Genomic DNA, 18,096 nt, shown 5'->3' on the forward strand with positions numbered 1-18,096 from the left:
TGACATGCAAAATGTGCTTCAGCCCTTTGAGCATCTACTCAGACCCAAGCTTTTATCTTATTATTACTTAGTTTGGAGCCACATGCAGCGGTGCTCAGAGCTTCCCTCTGGTTCTGTGCTCGGAGATCACTACTGGTGAGGCCCTAGGATCCTCTGGGGTGCTAGGGATGGTTTCCTACCCTCTAACCTATCTCTCTGATCCTCAAGGCAGAACTTTTGGGGATGGAGCGATAGCACAGCAGGTAGGGTGATTGCCTTGCATGCAGCCAACCCAGATTCAATTCCCAGCATCCCATATGGTCCTTTGAGCACTGTCAGGAGAAATTCCTGAGCCCGGAGTCAGGAGTAACTCTGTGCATTGCTGGATGTGACCCAAAAAGCAAAGAAAAAAATTTACTAAAAAATTAAAGTCGGAGAGTGCTAAGGAGCTGGAAACCACCGAACTCATTGGCAAAGCTGTTTTTTCGATGATGTTTTCTCCTTTGCTTCCCTCCCAAGCACCCAAGTGGAGGAGAGAGGGCGACCATGATGCTTTCTGTTGGGAGGGCAACAGCAGTGCTCAAGAAGTCGACCGGGGTCCCCACTGGCAATTCCTGGCCAACTGGGTGGCAGTTCATTGCAAGGTCTCGAGGATGAAGTACTGGAGGTCACCTGGGCCACCCTGGGCAGACACCCAAAAGGGCCTTTAGAGGACTCAGCCATTTCTGGGGATTTGAGTCTCTGTGTGGTGCTGGGGATTGAACCAACACATACCAAGCTTGAAACCCCACTCCTGTATTATCTCCCAGTCCCTGCAATGACACATGTAGAGAGGAGAAAATGAAGGCCCAGGGAGGTGCAGCAGCTTCCCTGAGGTCACACAGCACGAAGAAGTATCTTTGCTCTGGGGATCCTCAGGGAAGCAGGGAGGATGGACACGAACCCCAACCACCACCCCGCCCCTGTGCCCAGGTCAGAGTGGAATTCCCCCACAAGGAAGCTCTGTGCAGGGCGTCCAAGACGGTTCCCTATATGCTCATCCCCCTGGAGACCGGTCAGGTGGACATGGATGTGAAGGTCGTGAGCATCGAAACCTGGGACCACGTGAGGAAGACCAACCTGGTCCAGGTAATGGACCAGAGAAAAGATGGGGGGAGCGGAGGGACCTTCCCCAGGCTACTGGCCAGTCTCCAGGTGGGACAGTTGGGAGTGTTAGGGCGCGGATCGTGATCTCCCTTTAAGGACAAAGAGACTCCAGAGACTGCAAACATCAAGCATGTTTTATTGTAAGACTGGCTAGCCAGGGTCAAGCCACCTACACAGACAAGCAGGTCAGTTAGGTGAGGCAAAACCCCAAACTTCTTCAAAGGTGATCTTATATAGGCCTTCACTGGCCATTACAGCAAAGCCTGTGCATTTCATAGCCAATAGATTTGTAGCAACATATACTTTCTTAACCAATCCATTTAAAAGTACATCACTCCTTAGCCTAAAGATTCAAAGATCAGGGTTTAAGTACATAGGCACTGTGGCTAGTGGGCATCTGGTAACTGGGACATTTGGTTATCACCTGGCTTCCTTTGATTCTCAGCCCTGCATTCCAGTGGAGGTGGATAAAGTTCCTAAGAGAGGTAATAGATAAGGAAGGCCCAACAAATGGTTCCTGAATTTACATCCCAACAGGAAACAGTCAACAAATGGTTTCAGAATTTGCATTCCAATAAGGAATGGTTTCACTCTAAAGCTCTGCTAGGGAGGGGGCAGGAAAGGGAGAGTTACTAATTTGTAGAGTTTTAACTCTGGAATCTCCCTCAGGGTCCCTAGGAACCTTACAGTAACTACTCCCAGTGGTACCAGAGACCCTGTGGTACTGGAGGTGAGCCCAAAAAAACATCTACAGACAGAGAAAGCCTTGATCACAGGGATCATTGAAATCACTCACATCTGTCATTCATAAACCTGATGCTCCTGACATAGCACTTTCTGTTCAATACACAAAACAAGTACTTTTTTGTAGGGGGGGGGAGGTAATGCACAACCTGAAACGCCCAGGAGTTACTTCTGGCTCCACAGGCAGGATCACTGCAGGTGGGCCTGGGAGGGGAAGGGATCATAACCAGGTCATCCCCTGCAAGACAAACGCCCAGAAATTCCCAAAATCTGAATTTCAATTTACCTTGAATACATCATTTAATCTCCGCTAGGCCTTGGGTCAGATACGCAATGCATCCATTATCTCTGGGTTCTTCATGGCTTGTCCTTTGATTTTTTTTTCATTTTTTGTGTCCCACCTGGGTGATACTCAGGGGTTTCTCCTGAATATGCACTCAGGAATTACTCTGGGAGTGTGGTGCTTGGGGGATCCTATGGCAAACACTCAGTTTCAACCTTTTGATCTCTTAAATATACACTCCTATGTCATTCTTCATATTACATTTCTCAAGTTCAAATTAAACTTGTGACTTAAGTACTATGAGGGAAAGGGAATTGCTGATGATTGCAATTCAGGGAAACACAAAGATCTTCCCATTCTGTACACTCTTAAGACTTCTTGTCACTGTGTATTTTCATACGCCTATGAGGCCTGAGTTCTGGTGAACCTGAATTAACCTCCTGAGTTACCTTATATAGCAAACCATAATAATAATAGAAATGATTACTATTTCCTATGCCAGTGTCCCAGCACTTGGACTTGATGTGTATGTTAACCTGTAAATAATTGGTCCTTTTTTTCTTTTTTTTTTCTTTTTGGATCACAACCGGAGATGATCAGGGATTACTCCTGGGTTTGATGTCGGTGGGCCCCACGGGTGACTTATGTGAAGTGGGGAGGAGAAAGACAATCACTTTCTCCCCACCCGCCTCTGCCACCCGGGACCCTGGGTGGGCTAGGACTGGTAAAGTCTGCAGTGAGCACCTGCTCGGCACGGGCCTGAGCCCCGCCAGCCCCACGAGGTGGCCGTCAAGCCAGACCTGAAGTCCGCTTGATCTTCTCGGCACAGGAGTTAATCCCTGCCACCCGATTGCTGGGGGAGCCACGGACTCAAGCTGGGGCGAGAATTTGCTCTTTGCAGGAAAGGAGAGACCAGTCCCAAGCCTTACCCGAGGTTTCTGGGGTTCTTGTCTCGCTCGCAGAAAAGAATTTCAGGAGTAGACGAGTAGTGAAGTAACAGGTTTTATTTGGAGGCTTTTGGAGAGGGAGAGAAAGGGATAAGCAGATAAGCGGGGGAATGGAGAGTAAGAGAGAGAGAGAGTAACACGTCCAGAGGGAACGCGGGCTTCTCCGAGGGTGGAGAGAGCGCCAAGTGGGCTCTCGAGCTGGTTCTTATAGACCCTTCTGACTCGGAATGTTCTGGAATCTCCTTGGGGCTGGGTCACTGGAGTCAACCGGATTGAAAGGGGGTTCGAGAATCATCTGACTTGGAATGTCCTGGAATCTCCTTGGGGCTGGGTCGCTGGAGTCAACCGGATAGAAAGGGGGGTTCTCGGAAAGGAAGAATTTCATGGGGAGGAGGCCCATATCTTCAGGGTCTGGGGATGGTCTTATCAAGTCCTTATTCTCTGTCTCCACAGGGTGGGTTGGTCCTAGAATTCTTCTATGAGACTTTGTTTCATTGCAGAGAGCCTTTCCCTATCTACCTGCCTACATCAAATCCCCCCTAGAGATTCCACCACCTTAAATCTTTAAGGGAGAATGGCAGAAGGTCCATCTTCTGGAGCTGCTTCATGCTGACAATGGGACGCTGGCCCTGCCTACACAAGGGGTGAAATCTCATACTACCTCAGCTTTTAGTGGCCCTCAGCAATGAATTGGTTGGGTTCCTGAAGTTATCTGAAAGAAAAAATCAGTTCGATTAGACTGAGGGATATCACTTTGAAATGGTTAGACCCTGAGTAGTAGAAGGTCCTTTCTGACCCAGCAAGGACAATTTTGTTTGCTGTCTTAAAAAACAAAGAGTTAAAGCAACAGAAACCAAAGCGACATAATGCCATACCCATATCTATCATTAAAATAATGGAAAGGAATAACTCTACCCGCAGGTTTGGTTGAAAGAAAAATGACTTCCTGTGTCCAGATATTTCTACTGGACACAGAAACACCAAGCCATTCTCTGGCTTTCTCAGTACAGATAGGAAAAGCTTCTGCCCATACACTGAAGCTCTCAATGAGAACCAACAGGTATTTATAGCTTGAATGTATGAGCATTTGATCATCTGCATAAGGTCAAGCTGCTGATCCTCCTCTAAGTTCCTTGATGCTGAACAGGTGTTAGGAGAGGAGGCTCAGGATTTCCTCTAGGTTCATTAATGGCACAGAAAGCACAGTTCTGAATTACTTCTACCTTACTTGCTATTCAGTTCCTTTCCATGGAAGATGATTTTCACTGGTGTTAAAGCATAACCCTTTAATAATATTCCATTGCATAGGTCCAGGTGTTAGTAACTTTCCTTGTTGGGTAAATCCATCAACTTCCTTTTGGAAACCTCCAATGTCCATGGTTCCTCTTCTGCAGAGCATTCTGGCTTAGAGGAAATATTCTCTGGTGTTAATTCCATGATGTAACAGAAATTAAGAACTGTTAATATCCTTGTTCTCTTCAAATGACTGTTCACAGAAAATGAGAAGCAATACAGAAATTATAGAAAGAAAATTCACAGTACTTTAGACTAGATATTAATCCATTCTAATTTAACCAGTTTAGATGCCCTTTCTTGACACTTTGGCCAATTCACAAACTGGGGGAAAGCAATTCTGCACTTTGAGATGAGCTTCACCCTAGTAAAGCTCTGGCTTCCAATGCTCTGATCAGACTAGTGACAGCATGTATAACATTGAGTTCCTTTATAGATTAGGCTGTTTTCCTACAGTCAGTAAACCAAGTTTTATCTAAATTTCCCAAAAGAGGAAGTACCTTTTAGATCAATATTAAATACATTTATTCAATCACCTCTGTAGAATTAGAATCTGGTTCTTACAAAAAACTAGTTGCAGAAACATGGTTTTCTCTCCACCTTCATTTTAAAACTTTGCAAGATAGTTTAACAAACCTGGCTTGTTCTTTTGCATAAACACAGTAAGATTAGAGAACTCTCCTTTTGGGATACCCCATTATTTACTGAGAAGTCCTGGGGATCGACTAAAGACAGGAGACAAACCAAAAGTGGCATTAATCTTAACTGGCACGTCAGGGTTACCCAGGCCTGGCCATAAGATGTCCCGCAACGAACTGGATGTAGCTTTGGGCCTCATTTTCCACAGAGATGTCCTGGCAGAAAGGAATCCATCCCATCCCTTCTTCAGGGCTGGGAGAAATCCTGGTTTCCAGGTTTTTCCTTGACGCTGAGAGTAGGCCCAGACTGAGTTAGTCATTGCAGAGTCCTAGATTCCTCATTCTCCATAGCAGTGATGATTTCCACTATTTCCTCGAGCCAGCCTGCCTCTAGGGTCGCCCTGAGGTTTGTAGGGTACTTGAAAACAGTACCTGTTAAATCTCTGCTCCTGTCATTTAGACAGACCCCCTGACTGTTCCCTGAAAGAGGGCTTTGGGGTCCCATAGTTGGTTTTTCCTGTCTGCATGAGGGGAAGACCCTATTACAGAGAGGAAAGACTTATCTGGATTTATGCAAACCAACATAGTGCCATGAAACATCAAAAACATACTGAAGGTACAAAAGAAGAGAAAAGCAAGCATTTCATTTTACTCACAGAGATGTAATACACCTGTTTGCTGTGGGTCTTAGTCAGAGAAGCTAAAGTCTGTAGAAATAAAGCATACCGTTTAACATGTGTTTTCAATCCCATGTCAAAACCCTTGATTTACTGCAACTTTTGAAAAATTCAATGATCTTAAGAGCACTGTAACAGGAGTCCAGACACTCCATCCATCATCTTTCTGACTTAAGACACACGTCTATATTCCCAAGAGTCATCCCCCGAGTTTAAACCCTTATTTTACTGAATTTAGCACAACATGATCTCCCAAGTTTGGACACTAGTTACCAATCATCTCATTTAACATGACAAAAATACTCTGCAGTACCTTTTCAAAAGCATTACATCAGTTCTATAGATATTTTAAAAGGCTTTAGAGATGCTCACAACTAAAGTTCTTACAACATATATTCATTGGGCAAAAGTTCACTTTACATTAGAAATTAACCAAAAGACATCTTAGAATTCTGATTTCTAGGAAAACACAAATGCAAAAAGATTAAACACTCAGATTACCATAGAACAGAAAGCATTTTACACTTGTGTACAAAGTTCTGTGAAGGTCAGGACTAGGTTGATACCTGGAGACAAAACTTTGCTTGAAATAAAGTTATCATAATAATAGCATGCATTTTCACATACAGGACAGGCTGATTAATAGTCAGTAAAAGTTTCCACATTTCCATGAGATTCTCCATTCTTATCTCAAACTCTATACCAAGGCACAATGCTATGGCTTAACTCTATCAAGATGACATCTGAGATCACTTATAATTCTTTGCTAAGTACCGCTAGAAATTTTAGTTACCAAAAGTCTCATGGATCAAATAAAATTACTGGTAGGATAAGTTTTGCAACCAACTTTATAACTCTAGAAACTCATATTTTAAAATAAACATGAACCTGTTTTATGTACCACATTATTCCAACTCACAAGATTTTCTAGGTCAAATATTCTAATCCAATGCAGATACAAATATGTACATTGATATAACAGCATAAAACCTTTGAACCGCCAATTAATATAAAACATGTTAAAACCCTCTTTGGCTTAATTTCAATAGTTCTTGTCCCTTAGTTATTTCAATCATAAGCTTTCTACACCAGATACTTTTACCAATTCCACAAGAATACAAACATGTTTTCAGACACAGAAAAAGCCCTTTAGTTTTTACCAAATTTTGATATTAGCATAGAAAAAGCACTTGGACTGTGTTTATGGTAATATAAGAACACTATTAATTAATATGAGGAAACTTTATTTTAGTGGCTTATGTACCTCTGTTGTTTGTAAAACAGCTAAATTCCTCATTACAATTGGCTGAGGCTTGTAAGATAAAACCTTGCATTCTCTGAACTTTATTTCACTTTAGTTTCAGACTCTAGTTCCACAGCTCTTCTAGATAGTACAGATTCTTAAGTTCAAAAGGATTTCAACTGTTACTAATCATTAACGTTCTTCTAATAAGAAATCTAGATTGAGAATTCTGCTTTCTCTGTAGGCTCAAACTTTAGATAAGTAATCTTCGTTTAAACCTTGTCTAGCAAGTTCCAAAAACAACTGCATTCTTTAAATCACTGAGTTGCATATCACTGACTTTTCTAGAATTTCTACTTCTGATTTCAACCTGGTTCCAGCACTCGAGTGTTCCAGACAGACAGACAGACAGACAGACAGACAATGAACTGACTAAAGACCACCACACATACATGTGCACACATCTGCAGTTGACCGATCTGACCCTTCAAAAATGGCAGGGAGAAAACTGATGGACTGAGAAAGGAAGAAGCAGTCCCCAGGGCAAAGATGCCCTGTCGGCCGATTGGGTACACTACTCCCCGTTTCCCAGCCTGGCCAGCCAGTCTCCTGTTTGTTAAAAATGGGTCAAGAAAGCGCTTTTGTTGATATAAGCCGGCAAAATAAACTATGACAAAGATGTTAAAACCTAAGGTGGTCAGATGTTAGATGTTACCATATTTTGGTCAAGGCTAGTTCTGAGGTAGGGAGCTAGTATCATAATCTCGCATTTTCCTGCCTCTTCTGCTTTGATAATCCTATTTCTTTTGTTACCTGCAAAGATCTGACTGCAGAATGATCTGGTAATGCAAACTGCCATTCACTATATATCCTTCCCAATATTCTAACTTATACTCAGGCCACGTGGTGTTACAGAGGTCAACAAGATATTTCTTATCTAGACTTCCTACTTGGAAGCTCCTCTGGTGTTTTAAGGAGCAACCCATAGGAGAATGTTTAGGTACTGATGTAGAATTTCCCATCCTAATTGCAAGCAATAATCTATGAAAAAAGATGGTTCCTTGGCAAAACTTTTCTTCAGGTCTATCCAAGGGGACTCGAACCCCTTTACTCTGGCCTCTCCCAAGGGGACTCTAACCCCCCATAAATTGGCCTTCACTTTGGCTTCTCCCAAGGGGACTCTAACCCCCTCTATACCCTGGCCTCTGCCGAGGGGACTCAAACCCCTCGTAAATTGGCCTCTTGTCAGAGGCTCACTGGATTTGGACCGTCTCCACCAATGGCCTCTGCTTCCACCGCAGGCATCCCTGGGCGGACCTGGCATCGGGCAGACCCACAGCTGTGTGCCCAAGCCTAACCTAGTGCTGTGGTCTTAAACTCTCTCCTTGAAAAAGTTCTGCCTTTTCTTAGCTTGCTACATCTTCCCTGCTTTTTGCTGGCTTGCTGCTTTTCTCAGGCTTCTTACCTGCATTTTACACTTTTTTTTCTCTGCTTCACTTTGCCTAGGGCTAAACCTGCTGACTACCTCCATTAGCATTTGAATTGACCTCTAGCTGATTCAGCTTGGGGAAAGGAATTTCTACCTAGAAATTGATCTGCCTTAGTTTTCCCAGGATCTTCTCACTAGTGGGCTTTCCTCCCATTCCTCCCATAGTGGACGGTGACGCGAGACAGACAAAGGAGGGGTGCCTCTTTGCAGAGACCATTCAGATGCTTGCCTGGCCGGTGGAGGACATAGCCTTAGTGGTTCAGCGTTGTGACTTGCGACTGGCGCCTATGCCAGTGCCACCATTGACCGTATGTCCTCCGTGGAATCGCAGGCAGCCCACTCGAGCTCCGTGACTTTAGAGGGACTTTAAGAGTGCCAGGTCGTGGAGCTACAAAATCACGCCCGATAGGAGGACCTATCAGGGTGCTCATACACACACACATTCACACAGAGGTTATCACATTCCTCCCTCTTCCCCCCCAGAGATTTCCAAGGGAGCATACCTCCACAGCAGATTTTCCACAGATTACCTCCTTCCTCGTGGATTCCTTCACTGCTCTGTCCCTTCGTGGTCGCCACGTGATGTTGGTGGGCCCCATGGGTGACTTATGTGAAGTGGGGAGGAAAAAGACAGCCACTTTCTCCTCACCCGCCTCTGCTACCCGGAACCCTGGGTAGGCTAGGACCGGTAAAGTCTGCAGTGAGCACCTGCTCGGCACGGGCCTGAGCCCCGCCAGCCCCACGAGGTGGCCGTCAAGCCACACCTGAAATCCGCTTGATCTTCTCGGCACGGGAGTTAATCCCCGCCACCCGATTGCTCGGGAAGCCACGGACTCAAGCTGGGGCGAGAATTTGCTCTTTGCAGGAAAGGAGAGACCAGTCCCAAGCCTTACCCGAGGTTTCTGGGGTTCTTGTCTCGCTCGCAGAAAAGAATTTCAGGAGTAGACGAGCAGTGAAGTAACAGGTTTTATTTGGAGGCTTTTGGAGAGGGAGAGAAAGGGATAAGCAGATAGTAAGAGAGAGAGAGAGAGAGAGAGAGAGAGAGAGTAGCGCATCCAGAGGGAACGCGGGCTTCTCCGAGGGTGGAGAGAGCGCCAAGTGGGCTCTCGAGCTGGTTCTTATAGATCCTTCTGACTCAGAATGTTCTGGAATCTCCTTGGGGCTGAGTCGCTGGAGTCAACCGGATTGAGAGGGGGTTCGAGAATCATCTGACTTGGAATGTCCTGGAATCTCCTTGGGGCTGGGTCGCTGGAGTCAACCGGATTGAAAGGGGGGTTCTCAGAAAGGAGGAATTTCATGGGGAGGAGGCCCATATCTTCAGGGTCTGGGGATGGTCTTATCAAGTCCTTATTCTCTGTCTCCACAGGGTGGGTTGGTCCTAGAATTCTTCTTCTATGAGACTTTGTTTCATTGCAGAGAACCTTTCCCTATCTACCTGCCTACATCAGGTTTGCACTCAGGAATCATTCCTGGTTGTGCTCGGGGGACCATATGGGATGCTAGTAATCGAACCTGGGTCAGCTGCATGCAAGGCAAATGCCCTACCCGCTGTGTTATTGCTCTAGACCCTGTAAATAATGGGTCTTGCTGATGGAATCCAGGTGAAAACTGATTAAATAGGAACTAAATAAATGGGTACAAAACCACCCCTCAATCACAGCTAGCAGTGTCACTCTTTTTGTTTTTTTTGGTTTGTTGTTTGTTTTTTTGGTAAAACCCAGAGATTCACAGTGGTTACTCGTGGCTCTGCACCCAGGGATTACTCCTGGTGGTTCTTGGGGGACCCTATGGAATGCTGGAAATATAACTCAGGCTGGCTATGAGCAATGCGAACTCCCTAAATGCTGTGCTATCACTCCAGCTCAGTGTTTCATTTTTGCTTAGACTCTGGCTTGAGGCAGAGACACTCGTTGGGGGGGTTTATGATAGAGACCAACCAGAATATCGCAGTGAATCCTTTGGAATGGAAAAAGAGGCAAACCTCCACACTTCAGGCCTTCCTCTGTTATATTTTGAGGAGCACTTTGCTCAGGCCGTTCTCTTGGCTCTGAGCTCATCCATACCTGCGAAGGAGGACATAGGTATCCTTATGGGGATCTGGACTTTGAATCCTGATCAGTCTTGTGCAATCAAGCACCTTCCTGCTGTATCAACTCTGTGCTCCTAGTATTCAGATTTTTATTAGATTTCCCTAAGCATTGAGTATAAATATTTCTGAAAAGTTTAGGATAATGGCCTTGTCATTGTTTTTTAATAGGGTGGATTAGAGATAATTGAAATGGACTTGACTGTTGAAAGAAAGAGTTCTGATGGTTGCATGAAAGGATGAAACGGGCCGCTTGATCAAAATATTTTACAAATGGTGGGAACCTGGCAGAGTGCCTAAACTCCCATCTCAGCAGGCAAAAACATCAGCTGTGATGATTAACTATAAAGGGTGGTCACATTCCTGGATTCCACTCTCCTCATTTGAGTTATATTAGGAGAGAAGATGACAAAACCTTGCGTTTGCAAGTGGTATAATCTCAAGCCTACTAGCCACCAGAATGATTAAAACCATTTTTGGTCTGTCCAAAAGACAAAGTCTACAAAATATTCTGGTATGCTGTGGTGCCCATAAGCTCCTATGCGTCTCCGTTTTTAGGGTTGGTCTATACATGGGATTTATTTATTGAAGTATGTTTTATGTAATTCATGCCATACTTGGCAGTTCTTAGGAGTTTGTGTTGTTTTGGATGCCAGGAATGGAACTCAGGAAAACCATGTTTAATACAAGCATTAAGCCACAGTACTAAACTCTTTCCCCATAGAACTAACTCTTTCCCACAGTACTAACCCCTTTCCTCCTGGTTGAAAATATGTTTCTAAAGCTGCATCCTGGAGTTTCTTTATAAGTGAGAGTTCTCTGCTCACAAGTTTTCAAGAGGTAGAGTGTTCACTGTACAGTGCGCTCTGATGTTCTTCCCATCCTTTGATCCTGTCCAGAGTCTCTCCAGCTCCCTGGGTTGCTGCTAGGCCAGTTCCTCTACATCTTCAAGGCTGGCTTCAGATTCCCTGCACCAATCTTGATTAATGACTTCCCAGAGAAACTCATTGTCCCAGGAGCCATTCACAACCTACTTGCCTGTTCCTGTTTTACTTTGATTCAACCGGCTTTTGTTTTTATGACGGACATGTGTGTGGAAGCATTGGTTCCATGTTTGACCAGTACAGGACCAAGAGTCTCTGACTTAACTCGCTGCCCTGATCTCTGTGACCAGCCCCTCCAGCACTTTCTTCTCCTCTCCTTTATAAGAAATAATGCCCCCTGCACTGATTCACCTGGGCTGCCATAATGGTCTGTCTGCACTTGGAACCTGGCACTTTAAGGCTCCTTGGTGAAATGGATGATGTCAGAGATGGGAATCTTACATGTGCACCTTTACTTCCTAATGATGTCAAGTGGATCAGGCCTCCTCTGGGCATGAGTTTAAAGGACAAAGTGATACTTCAGTCGAAGAGGGGCACTGAAGGACAATTAGTGACAGAACATGAGCACCTCTCACCTCCAGTGCCTGTAATGTGACCACCGGGATTGTGCCAGCTTTTGGGACACTTTTGTGGTTGTTTTTCACTCTCCCCCCATCCATATCCAGTGGGTTCCGGGGGTCTGCCTTGCTCCAGAGGCTTTAGGAGAATGTAGAGCTTTGCTGGTTGCATTGGGAGGATTTATCATGGCACATGAGTCTCGGGTGTGAGCTTGGGGACATCTTCCTCTCCAGCTCTGCTATGGGGCAGCATGGCCTGGGTGCGGAGCTGAACATGGGGGCTTGTGGGTCTTGAGGATGCTGGACCTGCTGATGGAAGAAGTCTTGACCATCCCAACCTTCTCAACCAGGGGCTGTACCAGGCCCTGTCTCGCAGCTTTCAGTGTAGACATGTGTATGTAGAACTGCCAGATCACTTTGAGGGGCAGCTCCTCAGCCCCCAATGGTGAGGACCCTGTTGAAGCCCATCTTTTTCATTGGCACCTGCCAGGAAGAATCCTGGGGAGCTATTTCTACCATGTGGCTGAGGGTTGTAAATGAATATATATATATGAACGTTGGGACTCAGAGAGATGGTCTTGGTGGCTGTTTGCAAAGTATGTTTGTGAATGTTATTTCCTTCGTAAATACAAAGACTCTGCTCGGCATGTTATCTGTTCAGCTCATCATTCTCCATCTGTCCCAGACCTGGCAACCCCTAGATGTCTGGATCACCTGATCCTATCCCAGAAAAGAGGAAAAATGAACCTTTCTGACCAGGCAAGTACCTGGTCAGGAATATTTGAAGCTTGGCGCTTTAAGACTCTGGGCGAATGTGCATGTGACGTAACAAAATCCGGATCCTTTATCCACTGGGCTTCGGGTTCTGTGCTGAAGTGCCAGCCGGTCGTGGTTGTGGAAGGTGAGGAGTGGGTGAAGGGGCACCCAGGGGAAGCAGGGGGGTCCAGGAAGGACGGTTTCCCTGCCGCCCGCCAAGTGGTCGCTCTGAGCACCCTGAACCTCCGTGGTCTCCGCCTTGTTGGCGGCGGGTTCGCTCCGTGGCGGTGGCCCGGGGTGGTGGCCCCTCACCTGGGATGCACCAAGTGCTCCTGCCGAAAACTTTAACTTGTTTATAAATTGATTTTGAGGGAAACAGAGTCGTTACTGAGGATTACTTACTTAGAAAGATGCGTAAGGTTTGGCCGTGGCTGGCCAGGTTCCATCCCCCCAGCGTCCCGGTACCAGCTTGGAGTGAGCCCAGAGCCCGGAGTAACCCCTGGGCATAGCCCCTCCAGCCCCCAAAGAAAAGGTGGTTGGGTATAGGAAGCACGTGATCGAGGAGATAAACGAATTTGAAGCACTAAGGTCGTTCTGAAAGCTCCAGAAACAAGGACAATAACCGAACAAGCAAAAGTGGAAAATAAGTTTTAATTTTTTTCATGTGTTTTAGACCCTTACCCGGTGGCACTCGGGACTCCCCCCCCCGGGGATCCGAGGACCCTTTGGGGTGTCAGGATGCGAGGCCAGCGCCCTCCCTGCTGACCCATCACTCAGGGCCCTCACAAAGCAGAAAGTGTCAGAGCTAGAGGGAGCCTCAGTCTCCCCCAGATCTGATGAGGCGTGTGAGGGCACCTCAGCGTTAATTTAGTTTCAGAGCGACGACCAGCACCTGGTCAGTCACAGGGGTGGGTGGATCATCCCAGCAGTGTCCCCAGGACATCCCGTTACTGGCCCTCTTTCATTCCTTAGGCTGATTGTGGAGTAGGTAAAGCATGGGATTCCCTCATCAAAGGGACGTGGAGGCGCATTCTTTTTCATCTTGGGGGGTGTTGAGCCCCACCTGGCAGTGTTCGGGGTTCAATCCTGGGGTTGCTGAGGGTACCCCATATCTGGGTCAGCAGCTTGAAGGAAAAAAACACCCTCCCCTCTGTCCTGTCATTCTTGGGGGGGTGGCGGGGTTGGATGGGGGGAGGGGCTCGGCATATTCTTTTTTTTTATTTTTATTATTTTTGCGTTTGGGGTCACACCTGGTGATGCACAGGAGTTACTCCTGGCTCTGCACTCAGGAGTTACTCCTGGCGGTGCTCAGGGGACCATATGGGATGCGGGGAATCGAATCCAGGTCGGCCGCGTGCAAGGAAAACGCCCTACCCGCTGTGCTATCGCTCCAGCCCCCTGGGCATATTCTTTATATGCTTGGGGCTCAAAAGCATTTGGCAGAGCCTTTGATTTTCACTGGTGCATTCGGTGGGTTCTGGGAGTGCAGGAAGGTGCGGAGCTTCTCTTTCCTTTTTATTTATTTGTTTTGCAATTGGGGTCACACCCAGCAAGGCATTATGGTTACTCCTGGCTCTAAATCCAGCAAGCACTCCTAGTGTTGCTAAGAACCATAACGGATGCCCAGAATTAAACCCAGGTTGGCCACCTTCAAAAGAAATGCTCATTTGTCTATGCTGTCAACAGGCCCCAAGGTGTGGAGCTTTAAGCCAGCTCAGGTTGAGGTCTGGAGGGGTGCATCAGGGTGGTGCTATGGTGGGTCTTGCAACCAAATATGCAGTCTTAGCAGAAAGTAGCTTGGGCACTTCCAGAGTGTTCCCTTAACCCTCTACTAACGCAATTTAGAATCACTATTGGCCATCAACTTTATTCAGGGCTGGAGCGATAGTACAGTGGTAGGGCGTTTGCCTTGCACGCAGCCAACATGGCCGACCCGAGTTCGATTCTTCCGCCCCTCTCGGAGAGCCCGGCAAGCTACCGAGAGTATCTCTCCCACACGGCAGAGCCTGGCAAGCCAGCCGTGATGTATTCGATATGCCAAACACAGTAACAACAAAATCTCCAGTGGAGACGTTACTGGGCCTGCTCGAGCAAATCAATGAACAACGGGAGGGCCTATTCATTTAAATGAATTAATTATTTAGTCTGTAGGAAGTACAACTGCAAGACTCAGTTACTTCTCCTGCCTTTGCACTCAGGGATCATTCCTGCTGGGCTCAGGGCACCGTATGGGATGCCAGGATTCAAACTTGGTTTGGCCGAATGCAAGACAAGCACCTCCCCTGCTATACTGTGTCTCCAGTCTCTTTACCCACTGTCGCTGTCACTGTCACTGTCACTGTCCTCCCGTTGTTCATCGATTTGCTCGAGTGGGCCCAGTAACTTCTCCATTGGAGACTTTGTTGTTACTGTGTTTGGCATATTGAATACATCACGGGTAGCGTGCCAGGCTCTTTACACAGAAATTTCTTTTTTTTTTTTTTTTTTGGATTTTTAGGGTCACACCCAGTGATGCTCAGGGTTTATTCACGCTTCAGGAATCACTCCTGGCAGTGCTGGGGGACCATATGGGATTATGGAATTTGAACCCGGGTTGGCCGCATGGAAGGCAAACTCCCTACCTGCTGTACCATTATTCCGGCCCCAGAAATGTCTTTAATTTATTGTACTTTTTTTGGCCACAGCAACACTCAGTGATCAGGGGTTACTCTTGGTTCTCAGTCCATGTATCATTTTTAGCAGTGCTGGAGTGGGTGAGCCTATGTCCTGTTGCATATTGACCCCGGCTTAGCTGCTTTAAAGAAAAACACCCTATCAACTTATTAGCTTTGCTAACCCTATGTGATCATATTTCCTCAGAAAAAATAATTTTTTCGTCACCTTTCCAGATTCCAAGCATCTCCACTGTCCATCTCTCCAAGACCAGGGGTGTGCCCTGCTGTTCAAGTGAGTACTTGCAGAAAAAGGTTTTCCTGGGACCAGCTGCAATAGGTTCTAAATGTCTCACTCTTAGGGACTGGTGCAGTAGTACAGCCAGGAGGGCGTTTGTCTTTCTTGCAGTGACCAGAGTTATCCCTGCCACAAAATCACTAGGTGATATTGTTCCCTGAGCATCACTAGGTATGACTCCAACCCTCCCACTTCAGAAATTGTCTTGACACATGAGCATTCTTTGAGCATCTTTTTTGGGGTTGGAGTGTTTCTCCTGTCTCCCCCCCACAATGCTCCATTTGCTAAAAACTTGGAGATAGTCTGAGACTCTCCCTCTCTTGTGTCTGTGTGTTTGAGGTGTAGGGGAAGACATGCCATGTCCCCCAAAAGTAAATCAGGTGCTCAGCCCTCTGCGCTCCTCTCCATGGGTGTATCTCACTACTTGTGGAACAGATGAGGTGAGATTTGGGGCCACACCTGGTAATACTTGAGGTCTGTGCCCTTCTCTGTTCTCAGTGGACTAATGGACACTGGATACCAGGGAAGGCCCTCTGGGCTTCCAGGTGGCTGGCATATGCTTCAGTCTGGTGTGCTCTCTCCTGTTTATACCTTCATTTAAAGTTCTTACATGTGAAATTTCTTGAGCCCTTTCAACAGATAGCTGTTAGGGGAAAATGAAGGAGATGGAGGCTCTAAGCAAACTTATGGACTTTAAAATCCGTTTGGGCTAAATTTATTTTTTTCTCTTTTTTCTTTTTGGGACACAGCAGTAATGCTCAGGTGTTATTTCTGGCTTGGCACTCAGGAATCACCCCTGGGAGTGCTTGGGGGACTGTATGTGATGCCGGGGACAGAACATATACCCTGCCAACTGTACTATCACTGTGGCTCCAAGTATAATTTTTCATCCCCTTTTTCTTTTATCAAATCACGTACTCATAGAAGTAAAATCATAGTCTGAAAACCTGGCCTGTAAGCTCTGAGCATTTCTGGACGTGGTCCCAAAACAAAACAACAAACCCAGAGGACTGACGGTTCAGAATGTATTACTAGATTTCACACCTCTTCTGTTGGCAGTTAACTCCTGACTGCCTTTACTTGGGCAGGAGGAGGATTGCCTATGTGGGATTTTGCCAAACCCAGCAGTGCTCCGGGATCACTCCTTGGCAATTCAGGTTGTGAAGTTAAGTCTTTTGCGTTCATGACAAGTGCCCTGCCACTCACTGTCAGCTCTTTCGGGCCGCTACAAACCTTTGAAATTGCAGCCTGTACTTCTGGCTCAGGTTTGCACCAGGAGGCCCCAGGTGCCAGCAACTATGCCCTGACCTCTATCTACCAGCTGGGCCTCATCCCTGTCCCCTGCCTGTATCTTTCTCACAAGGTTCACATTTTTTATATAGAATTTGAATTCCTGCAGTCAGAGATAGGCCAGGAATGCAGGACCTGTCCTTGCAAGCAGTCTGCCATGGTACAGTTTCTTGTACAATGCAGGATTCCCCAAGCACCACTCAGGTAAGGTCAAATTTCTGCCACCTGTAGCAAAATCCAAATCTGCATTCTAAAATATTGGTTGGTGGAGGTGGACTTGTGAACAAATTACATATATAGATGTAGATGTAGATATAGATATACACACGTATATATGTGTGTACATATATATATATATATATATATATATATATATGGACATATCCTGTGGTTGATGACAAAAGGTACCAAATGATACTCAGTGTGGTGCCAGGGTATACAGGTTAGCCGTGTACGAGGCCAGTACCATACCAGACTATAATTCTGGAACCTAAATTTATTGATTTATTTTTGGTTGACTATACCCAATGGAGATTAGAGTTTACCCCGGCTCTGTTCTCATTGATAATGCTAGGTTTTGGGACCCTGTGAGATGATAGAGATTGAACTTTGCTCAGCTATGTGCCAGTCAAGCAACTTGTGGTCTGTGCTATCTCTGTAGCCATCATAAACATGCTTCTTTGCTAAATCGAGAAAGTTGTGTTCTTTTTTCTGATTAACTACACAATTCACTTTTTTTTGTTTTTGTTTTTGGGTCACTCCCAGTGATGCACAGGGGTTATTCTTGGCTCATGCATTCAGGAATTACTCCTGGCCGTTCTTGGGGGACCATTTGGGATGCTGGAAATCAAACCTGGGTTGGTCGTGTCCAAGGTAAACACCCTATCTGCTGTGCTATCGCTCCAGCCCCCCCACAGTTTTCGGATCACAGCCAGAAGTGCTCTGGGCTTACTCCTGACTCTGCACTCAGGAGTCACTCCAGGAGGGCTTGGGGGACCATATAAGAAGTGGGGGTTTGAACAGAATTTACACGTTCACAGATGTTCCTGGTCTCTCCTGGCGGCTCTCTCTCACTGTCCAGATTTGGTGCTCTCGAGCCACTTCTCCACCCTGGACAGCTTTTTCTTTGGACCGA

At 46.2% G+C, this 18,096-nt stretch overlaps 1 protein-coding gene across 1 annotated transcript in view; it reads left to right on the plus strand.

Annotated features, from left to right (window-relative positions):
- The first annotated feature begins 1,011 nt into the window (after positions 1-1,011).
- The window catches only part of LOC130022174 (zinc finger protein 420-like), an 86,193-nt gene continuing 69,108 nt past the window's right edge, over positions 1,012-18,096 (plus strand). The window contains exon 1 of the mRNA XM_056112941.1: positions 1,012-1,107. Coding sequence (XP_055968916.1) covers positions 1,012-1,107 — 96 coding nt within the window. The remainder of the gene's footprint in view (positions 1,108-18,096) is intronic.

This window comes from Sorex fumeus, unplaced genomic scaffold (assembly GCF_029834395.1).
Source record: "Sorex fumeus unplaced genomic scaffold, SorFum_2.1 ptg000019l, whole genome shotgun sequence".
NCBI classification, from domain to species: domain Eukaryota; kingdom Metazoa; phylum Chordata; class Mammalia; order Eulipotyphla; family Soricidae; genus Sorex; species Sorex fumeus.